General features: G+C 53.3%; 3 protein-coding genes across 3 annotated transcripts; all 3 read right to left on the bottom strand.

Annotated features, from left to right (window-relative positions):
• Nucleotides 1-5,050: 5,050 nt before the first annotated feature.
• On the bottom strand, nucleotides 5,051-7,251 carry TRAPPC5 (trafficking protein particle complex subunit 5). The gene is made up of 2 exons (XM_079702623.1): nucleotides 7,229-7,251; nucleotides 5,051-5,675 (listed from the first exon to the last, which is right to left on the bottom strand). The coding sequence occupies exon 2, from the start codon at nucleotides 5,661-5,663 to the stop codon at nucleotides 5,097-5,099; it is 567 nt and encodes a 188-aa protein (XP_079558749.1). The 5' UTR covers nucleotides 5,664-5,675; nucleotides 7,229-7,251; the 3' UTR covers nucleotides 5,051-5,096.
• Nucleotides 6,552-10,743, bottom strand: MCEMP1 (mast cell expressed membrane protein 1; the record flags this gene model as incomplete). Its single annotated transcript, XM_079701481.1, has 9 exons — nucleotides 10,665-10,743; nucleotides 10,288-10,371; nucleotides 9,649-9,771; nucleotides 9,444-9,494; nucleotides 9,242-9,367; nucleotides 8,892-8,960; nucleotides 7,575-7,654; nucleotides 7,229-7,372; nucleotides 6,552-6,572 (listed from the first exon to the last, which is right to left on the bottom strand). The coding sequence occupies exons 1-9, from the start codon at nucleotides 10,735-10,737 to the stop codon at nucleotides 6,552-6,554; spliced, it is 771 nt and encodes a 256-aa protein (XP_079557607.1). The 5' UTR covers nucleotides 10,738-10,743.
• A 6,260-nt stretch (nucleotides 10,744-17,003) lies between these two features.
• Nucleotides 17,004-17,965, bottom strand: RETN (resistin; the record flags this gene model as incomplete). Its single annotated transcript, XM_079701480.1, has 3 exons — nucleotides 17,004-17,143; nucleotides 17,442-17,519; nucleotides 17,848-17,965. 3 exons carry the CDS (start codon nucleotides 17,963-17,965, stop codon nucleotides 17,004-17,006), a joined length of 336 nt encoding a protein of 111 aa, XP_079557606.1.
• Between the last annotated feature and the right edge of the window lie 228 nt (nucleotides 17,966-18,193).

Below are 18,193 nucleotides of genomic sequence, written 5' to 3'. Positions count from 1 at the left end.
CCATGTGCAGCAATAAAGACCCAACACAGCCAAAAATAAATAAATAAAATAAAATAAATAAATTTATTAAAAAGAAGACTTTAAAAAATGTGTAATTGAGCCTCAGGTAGATTTAATCATGATTAGGTGACTTGAAACGGTTGATCAAATATATAGTCTTATAAGATCAGTGATTTTAATAGTGTAACTCTAGCTATGGGAAGAAGCAACAGAGGGAACCATTTCCTGGACCATAACGAGCTAGTAAGAGAGGTAGTCCAGAAGCTTTTGGCTACTGTAACAGTCCACTAATAGCACACTGAGTGGCTCTATCCATGAAATCTTTGCCAGACCTGGAATGAGCATTCCTAGCACCATGGGACAAATTGGTCACGAAATGCCTCCCAAACTTTGGTCAAAATTAAGACCGAAAGGGAGGGGATTGTAAAACAAAGAATGTTTATTGCCCACCATCCAGTTCTACAAGAATCAAGTCATTAGCCACTGCAGTTGCCGACCTACAACAAGAAATTCAGGGCGAAGATCAGGATGAGGCACTTTGTGCCGTAGGAAAATTGGCAGAACTGGCCATCGGATAGACAGATTTCCAGAAGACAATTTCATGAACTCAGTTTCTTGCATCATCCCATCCTTAGGAAACCACTAAAACCATTAACTAAGATATCTGTTCCTCGAGAACAGCAGCAACCTTCTACCAAGATGAGTACTCAAATATGAACTATGAAAAAGAATATATATGTATAACTGAGTCACTTTGCTGTATAGCAGAAATTAACACAACATTGTAAATCAACTATACTTCAATAAAATTAAAAAAAAAAAAGATGAGGGACTTCCCTGGTGGTCCAGTGGTTAAGACTCTGTGCTTCTAATGCAGGGGGTGTGGGTTCCATCCCTGGTTGGGGAACTAAAATCCCACATGCCACGTGGCACAGCCAAAAATAAAAAAATAAAAAAGTTAAAGTTAAAACATTAATAAGAAGATGACTGCTCGATTGCACGAACCCCCCTTCTCCAAACTCACATCTATACTGGCCTCCCCCTTTACCTCTTCGGAACAGCCCTCAGAGCTCTCTGAGAGACTGTCTCCCAGGTTATAATCCTCAGGTTGGCTCCAATAAAATTCTCCGTTTCTTTCTTAGATTGACTATTGATGAGTTTTTTCGTCGCATGAACGAACGATGCACAGGAGATGCACGGGGCTGAACACAGAGATGTGGGAAGTAGCAAGGATTGGGGGTGATTGAAGCCGGGCGGTGGTACAGAGGTGGAGGGAGAGGTCCTAAGGGGAAACTGAGGCCTGTGGGGGATGGGGGGTGGGGGAGAGCCAAGTCCAGCCCTCCTCCCGTCCTCCAGCAGGAGGGCTGCTGGAGGAGGGCCCTGCTTCTGTCCATCAAGCCCTCTTTGGAAACAGTTCTGCAGAAGACCGGTAGAGGGCGTACGTGTGTGTCTGTATGACCGTGTACTTGCGCGTGTGCGTGTGTGTTGCATATCTGTGGTGTGTCTCTATGTGTGTTTTGTGTGTGTATGTTTTGGTACACTTATATGTGCGTTTGTGTTTATGTGTGCATATGATTACGTTGTGTGTATCTGTGTGCACATTGGGTGCGTCTATCTTGCATCTGTAGTCCCACTGTGTGTTGTCTCTGTGTGTTTAATTTGTGTGTGTGTTGTGTGTACCTCTGTGCATTTCTGTGTATTTGTCTGTGTCTGTGTATATCTAAGTGTATGCGTTGTGTACGTGTGTGGTTTGGTGATATCCTGTGGTCTGTATCTTTGTGTAGATGCCTCTGGGTTGTGTCTGTGTGCACGTGGGGCATGTGCAGTTTTGCATTGTGTAGGTATCTGTGGTTGGATAGTGCTGTTTGTCCGTGTGTCTGAATCTTTTTTTTTTTTTCTTGCGGTACGCTGGCATCTCACCGCTGTGGCCTCTCCTGTTGCGGAGCACAGGCTCCGGACGCGCAGGCTCAGCGGCCATGGCTCACGGGCCTAGCGGCTCCGCGGCATGTGAGATCTTCCTGGACCAGGGCACGAACCCATGTCCCCTGCATCGGCAGGCGGACTCTCAACCACTGCACCACCAGGGAAGCCCTGTCTGAATCTTTGTATGTGTGTTGTGTGGATGTCTTTGCATGTCGATTTGTGCTTTTGTGGCATGTGTGTGTGTGTTGTGTGGGTGTCTAAATTGAGTCTTGGCAGGAACCTAGCATCACGCAAGTCATTGAGTCCCAGTTAGAACATGTAGAGCCACTGGGCACCAGTATGGCCTCGGGCTGGGGCGCCTGGGCCTGCAGAGTTGTTAGAAGTTCTGAAGCTCCAGATTCCATCACAGGCCCAGCCTCTATCCAGAACCCCGTCCTGTGGCCTCCCCACAGCCCAGCAGGACTTGTTCCCAAACTTTCTCTCCTCGTTCCTGTGTCCTCACCGCCCAGCTGTCCACCCACACTGGTCATTTTCCATAGCATCTTCCAAGCACCCACCCCCACGTCCCTCCCATCATAAAGGCTATCTCATCTCAAACCGACCTGCTTCTCTCCATCCCCATTGCCACTGCCCCAGGCCACCTCCTCTGGCTCCTGGACCAGGTGACAGCCCCCCGCAGTGTCCCCACCCCCACCTGGCCTCCATGAAAGTCCCCCAGGGTCCCCACCTCCCAGGCCTCCTGCCATCTTTGCCCACCCAGTGGCCCCCAGTGACCTCTCTCTGTTGCCCACCTGACAACTTTCTCCCCTGCTAAAAATGTTCCTCGCCTGTCACCCAGCAAAACATGCAGTAGGTTCAGGTCCCCATAATTAGCCCTGATCAAGGTTGAGAGGGACATTTGGGGGCCCAGAATGAACAGCCTCAGGCCACCAGAGTCATTCATTCAGTAGATATGTACTGAGGGCTACCTGTCCTCAAGCTGGGGATGCAGCATGACAGATGAGGTAACACGGTGCCTCCTCTCTTGGAGTGCACGGTCCGGGGACATTCCAGCCAGGCCCCTCCCTGCTCGGTGGACAGCCTGGCCTAGCCCTGGTTGGTAGGTGGAACATGGGGGCACAGGTGGACGTCTTCCTGAGAGGCAGAGCATCAACCCTGGAGTTGGAAAGCAGCCCATCCAGGAGTTTGGCCCAGGGTGTTCCCCCGCCGAGAATCCCTGGGCGCAGTGGTTGAGAGTCCGCCTGCCGATGCAGGGGACGCGGGTTCGTGCCCCGGTCCGGGAGGATCCCACGTGCTGCAGAGCGGCTGGGCCCGTGAGCCATGGCCACTGAACCTGCGCGTCCGGAGCCTGTGCTCCGCAATGGGAGGCCGCAGCGGTGAGAGGTCCGCGAACCGCAAAAAAACAAAACAAACAAAACACACTTGTTCAGGTCTTGGCCAAGGGCGTGAGGGGGGAAGCGAAAGTGTGAAGAAATTTTCCCCTCCGAAGTCCTGAAGGGCTTTCATTGGGAGTGGCGGGAAGTGTGAGGAGTGATCAAGAGACCAAGGGTGGTGGTCAAAAGGGCAGTTTGCCTGAAATGTAGTTACTTTCCTTTGTCAACAAGGAACGTGTGTTCAGGTAATGGGATCATGTGTTTAGAGATGAACCGCAAACTATTTTAAGCACCCAGATGACTTTCAAGTGAACCCGCCTGTTTCCCCTAGAGAACCAGGTCTCTCAGGCCAGGGTTCTCAAAGTGAGGCCCCTGGAGTTAACAGAAGTTCCTAGGAACTTGTTAGAGATGCAAATCCCCGGCTCACCCCAGATCTGCAGCATTGGAAACTCTTGGGGGGTGGAGGGGGGCAGCCGCCCCAGTTTGCACACAGGAATCCCCTGGGGACCTCGCTAAAATGCAGGCTCTGAGAGGGTAGTCTGGGGTGGGCCTGAGGGTCTGCATTTCCGACAGGCTCCTGGAGGATGCTGACACTGAGGCCCGGGACCACACTTTTGAGTAGCAAGGGTTTAAAAAAAAAAAAAAGGGTTGGGGACTTCCCTAGTGGTGCAGTGGTTAAGAATCCGCCTGCCAATTCAGGGTACACGGGTTCGAGCACTGGTCCAGGAAGATCCCACGTGCCGTGGAGAAACTAAGCCCGTGCGCCACAACTACTGAGTCCACGTGCCACAACTACTGAAGCCCGCGCGCCTAGAGCCCATGCTCTGCAACGAGAAGCCACCGCAATGAGAAGCCCGCCCACTGCAACGAAGAGTAGCCCCCGCTCGCCACAACTAGAGAAAGCCCGTGTGCAGCAACGAAGACCCAACGCAGCCAAAAATAGAATAAATAATAAATTAAAAAAAAAAAAGGTGTGGAGGGTTGACAAACAACCACCCTCTGTCTGTTTTCTAGACACACAGCTACACCCACTCCTTAACCTACTGCTGTCTACAGCGCAAAGTAGTTGGACAGAGGCTGCTGGGCGCAAACTATTCACCCTCTGGTCCTTTACAGAAAAAGTGTGCCAGCCCCTGGTCTAGAGAGTCTCCCTTGGCCTGATCTCTCCACCCTGATACTCCCCCCACACCCACCTCCTCAGCCGAGGGATGGCCTCCAGCTGCGATTCCGGAAGGTGCCAGCATTCTCCCTACTGCAGCCATACCAGCAGCTCCTTGGGCCTGGTTTATCTTCCCTCTGCCCCCACCCCACCTCCCCATTGTACTATAAACACACTTGGGGGGTCTTCCCTGGTGGCCCAGTGGTTAAGACGCCGTGCTCCCAACGCAGGGGGCCCGGGTTCGATCCCCGGTCAGGGAACTAGATCCCGCATGCCACAACTAAGACCCTGGAGCAGCCAAATAAATAAATAAAATATTTTTAAAGATAATAATAATAAATAAACACGCTTGGGCCTTGGCATCCCTCAGCAGCCTGAGGCAGGGGCCTGGGTCAAGGTGGGTGTTTTTGTTTTGTTTGGCCACGCTACGGGGCTTGCGGGGTCTTAGTTCCCTGACCAGGGATTGAACCCGCACCCTCAGCAGTGAAAGTGCCAAAGCGCCGAGTCCTAATCATTGCACCGCCAGGGAATTCCCGGGTCAAGGTGTTGAGCGGATCTCTGAGGCCCTCACACAAGACACAAGACACGCTTGGGAAGGGGGCTATCTTCATCCTTTATAAGGATTGGGGGGGGGGGCGGAATCAGCGGCCCTCCAGGGCCCGGTCTCGGGCGATGACCGCCTCCTCGAACTTGATCATGAGCGTGGTGCCCTTGTGCCAGTGCGCCGTGACCTTGGCGGGGAAGCCACTGTGCGTGAGCACCGCCTCCACGATGCCAGCCGTGAAGCTGGCGCAGTTGAGCGTGCTGTTCTCCTTGGGCACGGAGATGTACGTGTTGATGAGCGGCTCCCGCTCGATGATGTAAAAGGTGCGGGCGTCGTCATTGGCCTGCTCCAGCTTGTCGGCCTCCTTGCCGAAGAGCGCCTTCCACACGGCGCCCTTAACGAAGAGCAGGGCGCCCAGCACCTTGGTTTCGCGCCGGGCGCCCTTTTCGCGAGCCACCAGCGCATCCAGAACGCGGGCGCCCACCTGGCGGCCTAGCGCGGCCAGGCGAGCCTGCAGCTCCGCCACAGAGAAGACGCGGCTCTGGCAGTGCTGCACCAGCTCGGAGAAGAGCAGCGCGAAGGCGCTCAGGCTCACCTCGGTGCGCGGCCGGGTCAGCGCGCGCTCCAGAAGCGCCGACTTCCCGCGCGTGAAGCGCGCCTCCATGCCGCCGCTGCCCTGCGGGGAGACGAGAAAACGTGGGTGTCAGAGGAGGGAAGGAGCCCCTCTCTACCACCTCCCTGTGCGCTCCATCAGTGATTTCCCACGTGGGAAGAGATGAGTAGAAGGAAAGGAGGTACCCACCTGGGCGTAAAGCATACCTCCGTTACGCCTAGCCAGCGACGGCCAAACGGGAGAGGGGGTAGGCTTGTACCTTAGGCGAGGAGAGGATTTGGGAGGGAGAGGGGTGGAGGGGGAAGGTGGGAGGAGAGACAAGAGGGGGACCAGAAGGGGGCGCTCGAAACCACCCCCTCGAGTTCCAGGTGATCCTTGTGCGTTCAAAGCACCGTGCTAAGCCCTCCGCCGCCTGTACGAGTAACCAGAAAACTAGTGCGCGGGGAGGGGGGCGTCAAACCTAGGGCAGGAAGGGGACGAGGATGGGGGCCGTGAGAGTACACTTGCAACTATCCCTCCCCCCGCCATGCGCTCCAGCAGCAACAGCGCTGACTTCCCTGGGTGAAGAGAACTTCCCTGCCTCTCCCCTGCGGAAAGTCAGAGAAACTGGGAGAGAGGAGTAGGGGGTGTGTGGAGACCAACGGCCAGGAGGGTTGGGGGCTTGGGGAACAGGCAAGACACATGGGGCAAGCCTGGAGAGGATGCTGGGAACCCTTCCAAACCCGCACCCTCGGGCAGCACCAATTTGTCATGCACGAAGCATGCCTTTTTGAGTGGGCCTGCGTCTGTAAAAAGACTGGAGGGGCAGCCAGAGAAGGCGTTGGGAACCCCCCACCCGCGTGCTTTCCAGAAAGGTAGCTGCACCGTGGAAAGAGGGAGGGGGCAGACTGTCGGACCCGGGGGCTAGGGGAGCCAGGAAGGGGGGCAGTGATCCTCCCATCACAGGGCGTGAAGCCACAGCTGTCGGTGGCGAGAGACCCGGAAGGGGGTTGCTGGGAGAAAATCCCTAGTGGGTGCTGAGACCAAAAAAAAAGAAAAAGAAAAAAAAATGTGGATCAGCGATGGGAATGGCAGCGGATGGGGCGGGGCGGGGAATCCCAAGGTCTCTGAGACACACACACCCCTGCTAAGGGTGGGTTCGGTAGGGGTAACTGAGAACCCCGCCCCCACTACGCAGGCACCTGGCCAGAAGCCGGAAGGGTCTGGGGATGCTGAGAGGGCCCCAACCAGGTCTGCGTGGGGGATGAAAAGACCACGGGAGGGGAATCTCAAGAGCTCCAGGACGCCCCTGCCCCGGTGCGCAGCTGCCTACATGGGGACTGCCCAGCGCGCGAGAGGGGAGGGGGGAGTGTTGAGACCCCTCCACCCGCCTGCCATGGGGTTGGTGAGCTAAGCCGTGGAAAGACCGGGATCCCGCGACCCCGGCCCCGGCATGGACCAGGCAGAGGGATCGGGAAGGAGCCCACCCTCCTCGTGGTCCCCCGGGGTGGGCCGAAGAGGGATTCCGGGGATCGTGGACGCCGAGACCCTGACCCAGGACCCAAAGACCCGTGGAGAGGGGTCGGGGAACGGACGCGGCACGGCGCCGGGAGGGGTGGTGACGGGCGGGGTCTCACCGGGACTTGCGGCAGCCAATTCGGCCGAGCTGCTTTACGGCGCCGTAAAAGGCCCGGCGTGCGCAGGCGCCGAGGCGGGACGGGCGGGGCGCGCTCTGTGATTCCCGAGAGTGGCCGCACGGGGGTGCGCGTGTCCGTGCGACCCTACAGAGGGGTGCGGCCCGGGCCAGGGGCCTGGTTGGCCTTGGTTGGCCCGTGATCAAGGGGACAGCGGCACGGGTCGTCCATCTGCTCAGGAGCACACATTTGATGATGGGCACACGTCTCTGTCTTAGGAACATGTGCGTCCTTGGGCATATGTCTACTTGTCTCGGGGGCACACGTATGCCCATGCACACACACTCACCTGTCTTAGGGACACACATATGTCCATGCGAACATGTCCACTTGTCTTAGGGTCCATGCGCATGTCCGTGGGCACAAGTTCTCAGAGGACGTACATCCATGAGCCGTGGGCATAGTACACTTAAGGACATGTGCCCTCATGAATACATGCCCTGTGGACAGATACATTCACAAGCACACTACATACTCAGGGGCTCATACATTCGTGGGCCCATGAACACTTAGGGAGACATTGGACATCTCAGGCCACAGACCCTCATGGGCACACACTCAGCGGCACAGGGACTTAGTCGCTCCCAGGGTACACATTCATGGACACACTGGGACCCACTGCGGACATTGGTTCTCATGCCCCCAGGGTTCCTGGCATTACGTCCACGTGTTCACCGTGTGACCTTTCTCATTCTCCGAGTCTGAACACTTACAGACCCTCCCTACCAGGTTCCAAAGCTCCCCAGCCACACCAATAACAGATCTGAAAGCCGCGTTGTTTCCCCTTGGCCTTTATCATCATGAATCGTGGAATGTGAGGGCAGAAACAAATGGACACATGCGGGTCCATGCTCTGAGCACCCTCAGTGGCATAATCAGGCACACTCGTGTTGACACACACCTGTTCAGGCCGGCACAGCGTGACAGGTGGGTGTGACAGGGCACACGCCCACAATTACAGTGATACATTCCCATGGTGTGCCCACCCCACCCACTCACACCTCCATCACACAACATCCCGCAGGACACACATGTGTTTATGCTGAAATGGGCACGTGTAACACGTGTCACCAACACGCACACCCACAGTGACACACTACTGTGGTCGCCACAGCCACCCACGGTGACATGCATTACACTCACAACACGCTGAAATACACATGCGCATCACATGTACAGTGACATAGGGGTGCACCCCATACTCGCTGTGACTCCCACCTTCAACATTCACCCATAACACCCTCCTGTGGGAAACACTGAAATACCCGCCCTCCGTGAAGTGCTAACCCCGACACACGAGCACATATGCACACACGCAACTCCACAACACATTCACCAAGACACATGATTTTCTACACGTGGGATGAAGCACAGCTTCAGACCAGGCTGGGGTCCCCATTTCCCATCTTCACTGAGAGGTGCTGTCTTGTCCTCCGAGGTGTAGCCAGGGCTTTGATGTCTTTTCTTTTATTGAGGTGTGGGCTCTGCGGGGTGGGGGCGGGGGTGAAGGGTGGAGACCTGAGGTCAGACAGATCCCACTCTTGAAAGAGAACCTGGGGCCAAATCCAAGGGAGCCCCTCATCCGCCTCCCCTGGGCCCAACTTACTTGGATTTGGCATCTTCAACATCTGGAGGATTTTCTGTAATGTAGTCTTGATTTCGTTTATGTTTGAGACTGGGGAGAGACAGGAAAAAGCTCAAGCGGGGCTTTCTTAGCTTTATTGGAAGGCTTCTCCCTGCCCAGCCCCCAACCTGGGGTGCCACACAGCCCATGTACTTGGAGTTCCCATGCATTTATATACTCCCCAAGTGACTTGGAGGGCGACATCCATCACCTCTCCAAACCTTGTGCTCTGGAAGGGCGGGACCCCTGCTGTCCCCTCCCCCGACTCCCCAGCACCCAGCCCAATATTGGGCATGGAGGCAAATTCGCCCAGTGGAGGTCTATAAGGGCACCTGTCGCCAGCGTCCTCAGTTTCTGGTTCCCTTCATGGACCTTGCTCTTGACCGTGTCAATGCCCTGCTCGACATCGCTCCAGCGCTTCTTCTCCTTGTCCTGGCACTCTCTCACTGAAAGGGAGACTGAGGGTGTGGATCAGGGTTGTCTGTGTCACCTCTGCCCTCCCTACCCCCACCCCGACCCAGGTCCTTCCCTCACCGTTCTGGAGCTCCCTTCTCAAGACCAGCAGCTCCTGGGACATCTCGGAATCTGTTCAGGATGGGGTGGGGAGGCAAGAAAACCTTAGAATCGCCTCAGGTCTGCAGTTGGGAGCAGCGCTGGACCGCCCCAGCTCCTGGGAACCCCTCCACACTGCCCCAGCCCCTTCCTCCACCACCAAAACAGAACAAAACACCTCACTCACTCTTCACCAGGACCAAGGCTAAGAGGACGATGCAGGACAGAGCGAGGAGAACATACAGACTCATCATGGCTCTAGGCAACCAGTGGGGGACCTGGGCAGGGTTGGAGGGTGGCTTGGACTGGGCTGGAATGGGGTAGAGGCAGGACAGGTCATCTCCAGGGCCCAACACTGCCACTCAGACCATCAACACTGACTGTAACACCAGCGACAGCTCTTCACCTACACCCACTGTTCCCGATACCATAAGCAGCTGTGGCCATCAACAACACTGCCACCAACATGCCCCCCTTAACATCCCTGTCACCAACACCCACCAACATCAATACCCGTTGTTACCAGCATTGTTTCCATCACCAGGACCTCATCAGCACCCTCATCAGCTCTATCTAGGTGGTTCTGTCCCGATCCACTACGTGGTCCCCTACTCACCATCACCAACACCCAGACCTTCACCAGCACCCCCACCGGCACAATCACATCATCATTATCACCACCTCCTCAAAGCTACCCCCCACCGCTGTCACACACAAGCCTTGATGCCACCACACCCCACACCATTGACCCTGACCTCCACACACTGCCCCTTGTCCCTCCCATGGGCCCCTCCCAAGGCTGTGTGATGTGGGCTAGTGGGCTTACCCTTACTCTTGGGTGGTGAATGACTGCCCTTTGGCTGGTGCTGGGTTTTGAAGGTGATATTCTCATAGGCAGGGTCATCTGCACCTGTGGGCAGGTCAGTGAGAGTGATTGAAGAAAGCTGCCGAGAGCGCTGGGACAGGGGTGAGGGTGGGAGAGGGGCCTCGGACGTCTGGATTCATGGAGCCCTGCACGCAACAAGCTTCTGGGTGTAAAGATAAGGAGTGGGGAACTAAGATCTACATCTTGATTAAGTGGAGAGGATGTGAGTGAACATTTGGGTGATAAACAGACACACACACACTCTGGGTGGGGGAAGGAACCCTCTGGCCCCCACTTTCAGCTCTTGACCTCTCCCCTCCCCACCCAAGGTGTCTAACCTTCTTTATTGGCTGGGGACCCCCATTTCTTGTCTTTGAAGGCTGCCGCCTGCATCTCGATCTCCTGGTTCATGTAGCTTTCCTCAGCCTCCGAAGTCCCCAGCCTACCAATTTGTCTACACACAACCCCACCCGCCAGAAAGTTTCTGGGCAGATGAGGAAGTCTCTGGGTTGGGGTGGAGGAGAGGAAGGAGAGGTCAGTCTCCTCTTTTCAGGGATGCAGGACCCTCCCACCCTGGGACATTCTCACCCCAACCCCGGCTAGAGAGGGATCTTAGGAGAGCAGAGGTCTCAGGGAGGACCAAGAAGAGATGCCCATAGACCCAGAAACAGAATCGGATGGTCAGGAACTTGGGGTAGAGGTGTTAACTAATGCAATGGTGATCATCATATTGCAATATACAAATGTATCACATCAACATGTTGTACATCGTAAACTTATGCAATGTCCTATGTCAATTATAGTCAATAAAATAATTTTTTTTTAAAAAAAAGGATGGTCAGGAACTTTACAGGAAGCTGTGTGTGTGTGTGTGTGTGTGTGTGTGTGTCTACCTGGATAAACCTCATCTTCCCATCCCTCTTGCTCTCACGGGAGATGCTGTGGCTCCCCAGAGTCCCACTTTTGGGGGCAGGGGCATCCAGCCTTGGAGGCAGGATTCCTAGGTCCCCACACCTACCTTCCCGCTGCCCTAGTCCCACCCCTCAGCTCCACCCTGAGAAGTTCTACTTCTTCAGGGCCCCTTGGAGGAGAGGAACGGATATGAGGCAATGGAACTAACCACTGGAACTCCACCCCTACATTTGGGACTGACGCCAGACATCACCTTGACCTAACCCCGGAAGTAGTTCGTCCTCCATCTGGAGACCCCTGACAGAGAGACACTCAGAAACACACCCACCCGCATCCACACATCTGCTCGCCTACCCAGACCCACACACACACTTGCACACACACACTCCTGAATACCCCCAGTCGCATATCTGTTCACGTGTACACATGGCATGCTCATTTGCATGCTTATACATATTCATGCACTCACACTGTCTCCACTCTGTCTAGGTGTCTTAAATCTCTCTTTGTGTCTATCTGACCTTGAGAACTGGGGATTAAAATGAGACAAAGTATATAAGGAAGTTTTTCTTTAAGTCTAGAGCGGTGCCTTCTGATAGAGTATAATGTGGATTTTCGGCAGGGTTTTTAAAAATTGAAGTATAGTCAGTTTATAATATTATGTTAGTTTCAGGTGTACAGCACAGTGACTCAATATTTTTATAGACTATACTCCATGGCTATATTTCCCTGTGCTGTACCATATATCCTTGTTGCTTATCTACTTTATACATAGTAGTGTGTATCTCTTAATCCCTTAAGTGTACATTGTCCCTTCCCCTTCTCTCTCCCCACTAGTAACCACTAGTTTGTTCTCTATATCTGTGAGTCTGTTTCTGTTTTTTAGTATACATTCATTAAAAAATTTTTTTTTATATTCCACATACAAGTGATAACATACAGTATTTGTCTTTCTCTGTCTGGCTGATTTCACTAAACATAATACCCTCCAAGTCCATCCATGTTGTTGCAAATGGCAGAATTTCATCCTTTTTCATGGCTGAGTAATATTCCAGTGTGTGTATGTATGTGTGTATATATGTATATTTATATACATATATACACACATATATATCACATCCTCTTTATCCATTCATCTGTTGATCGAAACTTGGGTTGCTTCCGTATCTCAGCTATTGTAAATAATGCTGCTGTGAACATTGGGGTACCTTTATCATTTCAAATTAGTGTTTTCAATTTTTTGGATATATACCCAGGAGTGGAATTTCTGGATCATATATTAGTTCTATTTTTAGTTTTTTGAGGAACCACCATAATGTTTTGCATTGTAGCTGGACCAATTTACATTCCTACCAACAGTGTATAAGGGTTTTATTTTCTCCACATCCTTGCCAACATTTGTCATTTGTAGGCTTTTAAATAAAAGCCATTCTGATAAGTTGAGGGGATATCTCACTGTGGTTTTAATTTGCATTTCTTTAATAATTAGTGATGTTGAGCATCTTTTTATGTGCCCATTAGCCATCTGTATGTCTTCTTTGGAAAGATGTCTATTCAGGTTTTTGGACTATTTTTTAATCAGTTGTTTGTGAACCACATGTTTATTGAGACATTTTACCTTTTTTGGGGGGGGGTACTAAGTCTTCAAAACCAAACGTGTATTTACACTTAAGGCACATTTCAACTTGGACTGGCTACATTTCACTGCCATATTGGACAGTGCTGGTCTAGAATATTATAATTTTTTCCTGTTACTGAACTCAGGTTTGGCATATCACCACTCAAAAGCCGATCCTTGAGAGACAAGTGTTGGTTGAAAAGAAAAGGTTGCTTTATTCAGGAGGCCAGCAACCTGGGAAGAAGGCAGACTAATGTCCAAAAGACATCTCCCAGCTGCCGATCAGGGGACAAAAGCTTTTAAAGGGGAGTTTCAGGGGTGGATACATGGAGGGAGGGGGCTACATGCAGAAACAGTAGAGTCGGCTCTGACAATCACCTTGAAGTTGGTCATGCAGTGGTGTGATCAATGTCATCTGGATTGTTTTAAGTACAATTAATCTTCAGTTCCAGGGTTGGTTTGTTCCCATTTCCTTGAGGCCAGTTCTCAAAATTGTGTAAGATGGGGCAGCTTATGTCATGGCTACAGTCTGGTCATCACGTAGTTAACTTCCCCCACCTGGTAGGGGTTTTGGTCTCCACTAAGCAGCTCAAAGCCTATGGCTCAGAATATTATCTATAGCCCTTGAGGAGGAACTAAAGGTCCTGACTTTGCTTAATGGCAAAACTATCCTTTTGTCCTGTTTGACTGTTCTTCTTTGCTTCTGCATGTTTTCATTTCTCTGATTAAATTTATTCTTTGGCTAAACTTTTTCTACAGACAAGAGGCAGGCAGAGGACATGGGGGGAGGTGGTGTCTGTCCTGGGAAGGCCCCGTAGGGTCCTGCTCTGTTACACTCCCTTTGGAAAAAATAAGTTTAAAACTTTCTATGCATGGAAAGTGAGTATGTTTTAGGTTTAAAATATGTGATTAAATTCTAGATAACTTTGGAATGGTACCTGAGATCTGGCTGGTGAGGATAATGTTCTCTTTCCTAAAGTATTGCCAATTTTGTCTGTTCAAGGACGATCAATTTAATAATGATTAGATGCCAGCTCCTCCATCTCCTCTTACAAAGAAGTCAGCCATTGAGAGATGTGACCCCGCCCCTGCTGATGTAATAGCCACAGAAGAGATGGACCAATGGGGAACTGGCTCTGCTCTGGTGGACAGGCAAAGGGGGTGGGGCCGTGGCATTACACGTTTCCCTGGCTCCGATGAGGCTAAGACCAGGCTCCAGCCCTCTGGACTTTGAGAAAAAGGTAGCCCCAGAACTGGAAATCCACAAGCAACCATGTCATGGTGGCCTAAGAGGGCTCCATGGGGTTGCCTGACCAGATCCTTTCATGGAGCAACAGTTTCAATTTTCTTTTAAGAAAGAAAATGTGTCCTAACCAGGTATTGGTTTAGGGTGAGCACATGATCCAGGCCCAGCCAATCAAAGTCCAAAATTTGACAAAGGGGTGGGCAAAATGAGCCAGACTCAACCAATGAGACTCAGGCCGAAGGCTTTTGGGATTCTTTTGTTTGCTTGCTTATTTTGGTTGTGCCAGCATGCATGCGGGATCTAGTTTCCTGACCAGGGATTGAACCTGAGCCCCCTGCATTGGGAGCACGCAGTCTTACCCACTGGACCACCAGGGAAGTCCCCAAGCCTGAGGCTTTTATTGGGTTAACCAAGAAAAAGGGCATTCACTCTTTTTTCCCCTCTGTCAGACTGCCAGGATATAAGCCTGGTGCTGTGACAGGGGAGAACTTGCTTGAGAGTGAAGCCAACACTAAGGAGAGCAGACCTGACAGGGAGTCGGGTCCTGGAGACATTATCTGAGACCCTAGATCCAGCCATACCTGAGTCTGTTGTTCTAACCCTGAGCCTCTCAGTTACATAATCCAGAAATGTCCTTCCACTTTTGCTCGAGCTAGCTTGACGGGGGGGTCTGCGGCGCCTGCAACTAGCACAGTCTTGGCTACTACGGGGGCTGGGCAGTTGGCAAATGAAGAAAGAGGCTTAAGAAGGGGCTTTGCCTGTCAAAGTCTGCACTCTGAGACAGGAGGATGACTGTGTTGGAACTGAGACCTCTAAAGAGGCTCTTCTTGGGGTCCAGATACAGGGGGACAATTGTGGGTCTTGGAGACAAAGAGGCACTCGCATCAGGGTCAGGGGACAGTGAGGGAGCAGGATGGACAAGGTACTACACTCGCCCTCTCTGGTCCTTAACACTCTTCTGACTCAGTGGTCCCACTCCAACCCCATGGCCAAGGTGGGGTGAGGAGGGAGGACCTGGGAGGGGAATCCCTGGATTGGGGTCTGGTGGGCTCCATGGGCACCAGAAGTGTTTGTGTGATCTCAGCTCATGACTACCATGATCAGACAGATGGGTGTACCATCATAGCGGGTGGTTGTCAGTGGGAAGAGAGTCCAAAACATCCTGAAAACCACAAACCCACCCTGTCACCCATTCTTCAGCCTCTGGAGTGTGCTGCTGGGGTCTGTGACATTTAAGTCTTGGGTCCCTCTTAAGACTGGGTACTGGGGCTTCCCTGGTGGCACAGTGGTTAAGAATCTGCCTGCCAATTCAGGGGACATGGGTTCGAGCCCTGGCCCGGGAAGATCCCACATGCCGCAGAGCAACTAAGCCCGTGTGCCACAACTACTTGAGACTGAGCTCTAGAGCCCACGAGTCACAACTACTGAGCCCACGTGCCACAACTACTGAAGCCTGTGCACCTAGAGCCCGTGCTCCATAACAAGAGAAGCCAGGACAGTGAGAAGCCCGCCCACCGCAACGAATAGTAGCCCCCGCTCACTGCAACTAGAGAAAGCCCGTGCACAGCAACGAAGATCCAACACAGTCATAAATAAATAAATAAATAAATAAATTTTTAAAATGACTGGGCACTAAGTGTTCTGAAGTCTCTGTCTGCATCTCTCAGGGGCTGGATTTTGAGACTCCTGGGTTAAGATTCTCAGGAAACCGGACGTTGAATCACCTGGATTTGTGCCCACAGCAATGCTGAGGATTTGCCTTCTAGGGCTTTGACTCCAGACTGAGACCAATGTCATCCAAGCTGGGGTGGGGACTTGATGTTGGAAGTACGAGTGTCTGTCTAAGGCATACATGTGTCTATGTGTCCCTAGGTCCTTCTCCACAGGGGGCATGTGTGTGTCTGTGGGCGCAGTGTCTTTGTGTGACAGTGGTAACTGGGTTGTGTACTGTGTGCGCACATGGCCACGTGTAACTGTGTACATACGTGTAGTGTGTGTACCTAGGTGGTGTATTCACCTATGTGTGTGGTTATTTATTCAAGACATTTTCCTGAGCACCTACTATGTGCCATGCTCTCTTCTAAGCGCCAGGATACACCAAAGAGCAAACAAGTCCCCTGCCCTGTGTTTTCATATTTGAGTGTTCAAGAGGGGTACGAATGTCCCTTGATGCAGGTGGGGAGTGAGGGATGGCGCTCAGGACTCTGGACTCAGCAATGGATTCAGGGGTGCACCCTGACCCTGGGGCTGCTGGTGGCTTGAGGCCCTGGAGTGTATGTGGGGTAGGGGGCGGGGGGGTTCCTGTCCTGTACAGACCCAGATCCCGATGAGGCTTCATTGTGAGCAGTGGGGGAGAATGGCCCAGCAACTTCCCAGGAGGCCTGAGACCCTAGGGTGACTGTCAAGGTGGCCTCAAAGGTAACACTCTCGGGACCTCCCCGCTGGTCCAGTGGTTAAGACTCCGCGCTTCCAATGCAGGGAGCACGGGTTCGATTCCTGGTCGGGGAACTAAGATCCCACATGCCCACCCGGTGTGGCCAAAAATAAGTAAATAAACGTTACACTCCCTTCCCCTCCTGAAGAAGGCCATGAGCCTTGGGTGTGGTTGTCATTACAGGAAGTTAAGGCCCCATTTTCGGAAGTAGAAGTGGCGGACAAGGGGGGGGGAATGGGGCGGAAGAAAGTCACGGCTGTCCCCCACCCCCCTCCCTCTGGCGCCTTGCTCTTTTTGAAGATGCCGGTTCAGTCACCCGCACCCCACAGAAGACAACAGCACAGGGCCCGAGCTTTCTCCATCATCTTCTCGGAGGTTTATTTCCAGCCCCGCCCCTCTGAGACAGGACCCCGCCCCTCCGAGGCCTGGCCACGCCCCCAGGCCCGCGCCCCTCCGCAAGCGCAACCTTAGGCTATTCGGGCCCGCAGGCGACAGCAGCGAGCTCCGGTCCAGTCCATGCCGGCGCACTGACAGTGGCACGTGGTCTCGGCGCGCACGTCCCACGAGCCACAGGCAGAGCCACAGGTGCAGGCGGTGACGGCGAAACCTGCGAGGGGGAGCGAGAAGGAGAGAGCTTGGACTCTGAGCCAGAGGCTGCGGGCCTGGGGTTCCAGGGGGCTGGCAGCGTGGGCGGCGGGGAGGCTGGGGGCCTGGACACCAGTGTCCTGAGGAAATGGGGTCCGGGAGTTGGGGGAAGGGGCAAGGCTGGGAGTGCAGACCAGGACATTACAGAAGTAGAGGCTGAGACTCTGTGGTCCTAGAGAAATAGAGGCTGGATGTAGGGGAGGGGGTTTTGGGGTACTGAGAACAGAACTGAGAGCCTGGACCACGGGTTCTGTACTCACCTGAGGGGCAAGTGACCAGGTGCCCCCTGGAGGTGACACTCCGGCAGTCCAGGCCAATGTCCCTTACTGCCTCAGGAACTATGGAAGGAGTGACCGAGGTAACTGTGAAACCGAGCTGCCCCTCCCCCAGTCTCATGCTGCCCAGGCCCTGGTGGTTTGGAGATGGGCAGGGGGCTCAAGAAAACGCCCCTGGGGAAGGCCCAGGGGGTCGGGAGCTCATCACCTCCCAAGATTCTGCTTTGAGGTGGGTGTTTTGGAGGGAGGAGGGTTTGGAGCTGTTCTTAAAGGTGGAGCTGGGTGGGAAATGGCGTTGGGTTGGGTTTGGGGTTGACTTGATGTTCGCTCCATGTCAGGGATCAGAGGGGCCCCTGAGGCCCCTGCCGAGGTTGGATGCGAGGGTGCTCACTTAGGGAACTGATGAATTCCTGGATCTTCTCACTGATGGCTTTATCCATGGGACACAGCGACTTGCCACACACCAGCAGCCCCAGGACTGGGAGGAGGAGGAGAGAGAGAGCCTTCATCCTGTAGGTGCTGCAAGAGGGAACCGAGAGACCCCAGCTGCGTCAGCCCCTCTCCAACCTGGGAAGGGTCAGGCCCACAGAATGTGTGCAATCGGGAACCCTGGGTCCCCACGGGGGACGGGGCTGGAGGCCTAGCTTTGCCCTTAAAGGCGGGAGCAACTGTCACTTACCCTCTCCGTGGACTCAGCAGGCCCAATTTTGGACACGAATGACGTGCCTCTGCCTCAG

Source organism: Hyperoodon ampullatus (assembly GCF_949752795.1).
Source record: "Hyperoodon ampullatus genome assembly, chromosome: 4".
In the NCBI taxonomy this organism is placed as follows: domain Eukaryota; kingdom Metazoa; phylum Chordata; class Mammalia; order Artiodactyla; family Ziphiidae; genus Hyperoodon; species Hyperoodon ampullatus.
This window is presented reverse-complemented; position numbering and strand designations above follow the sequence as displayed.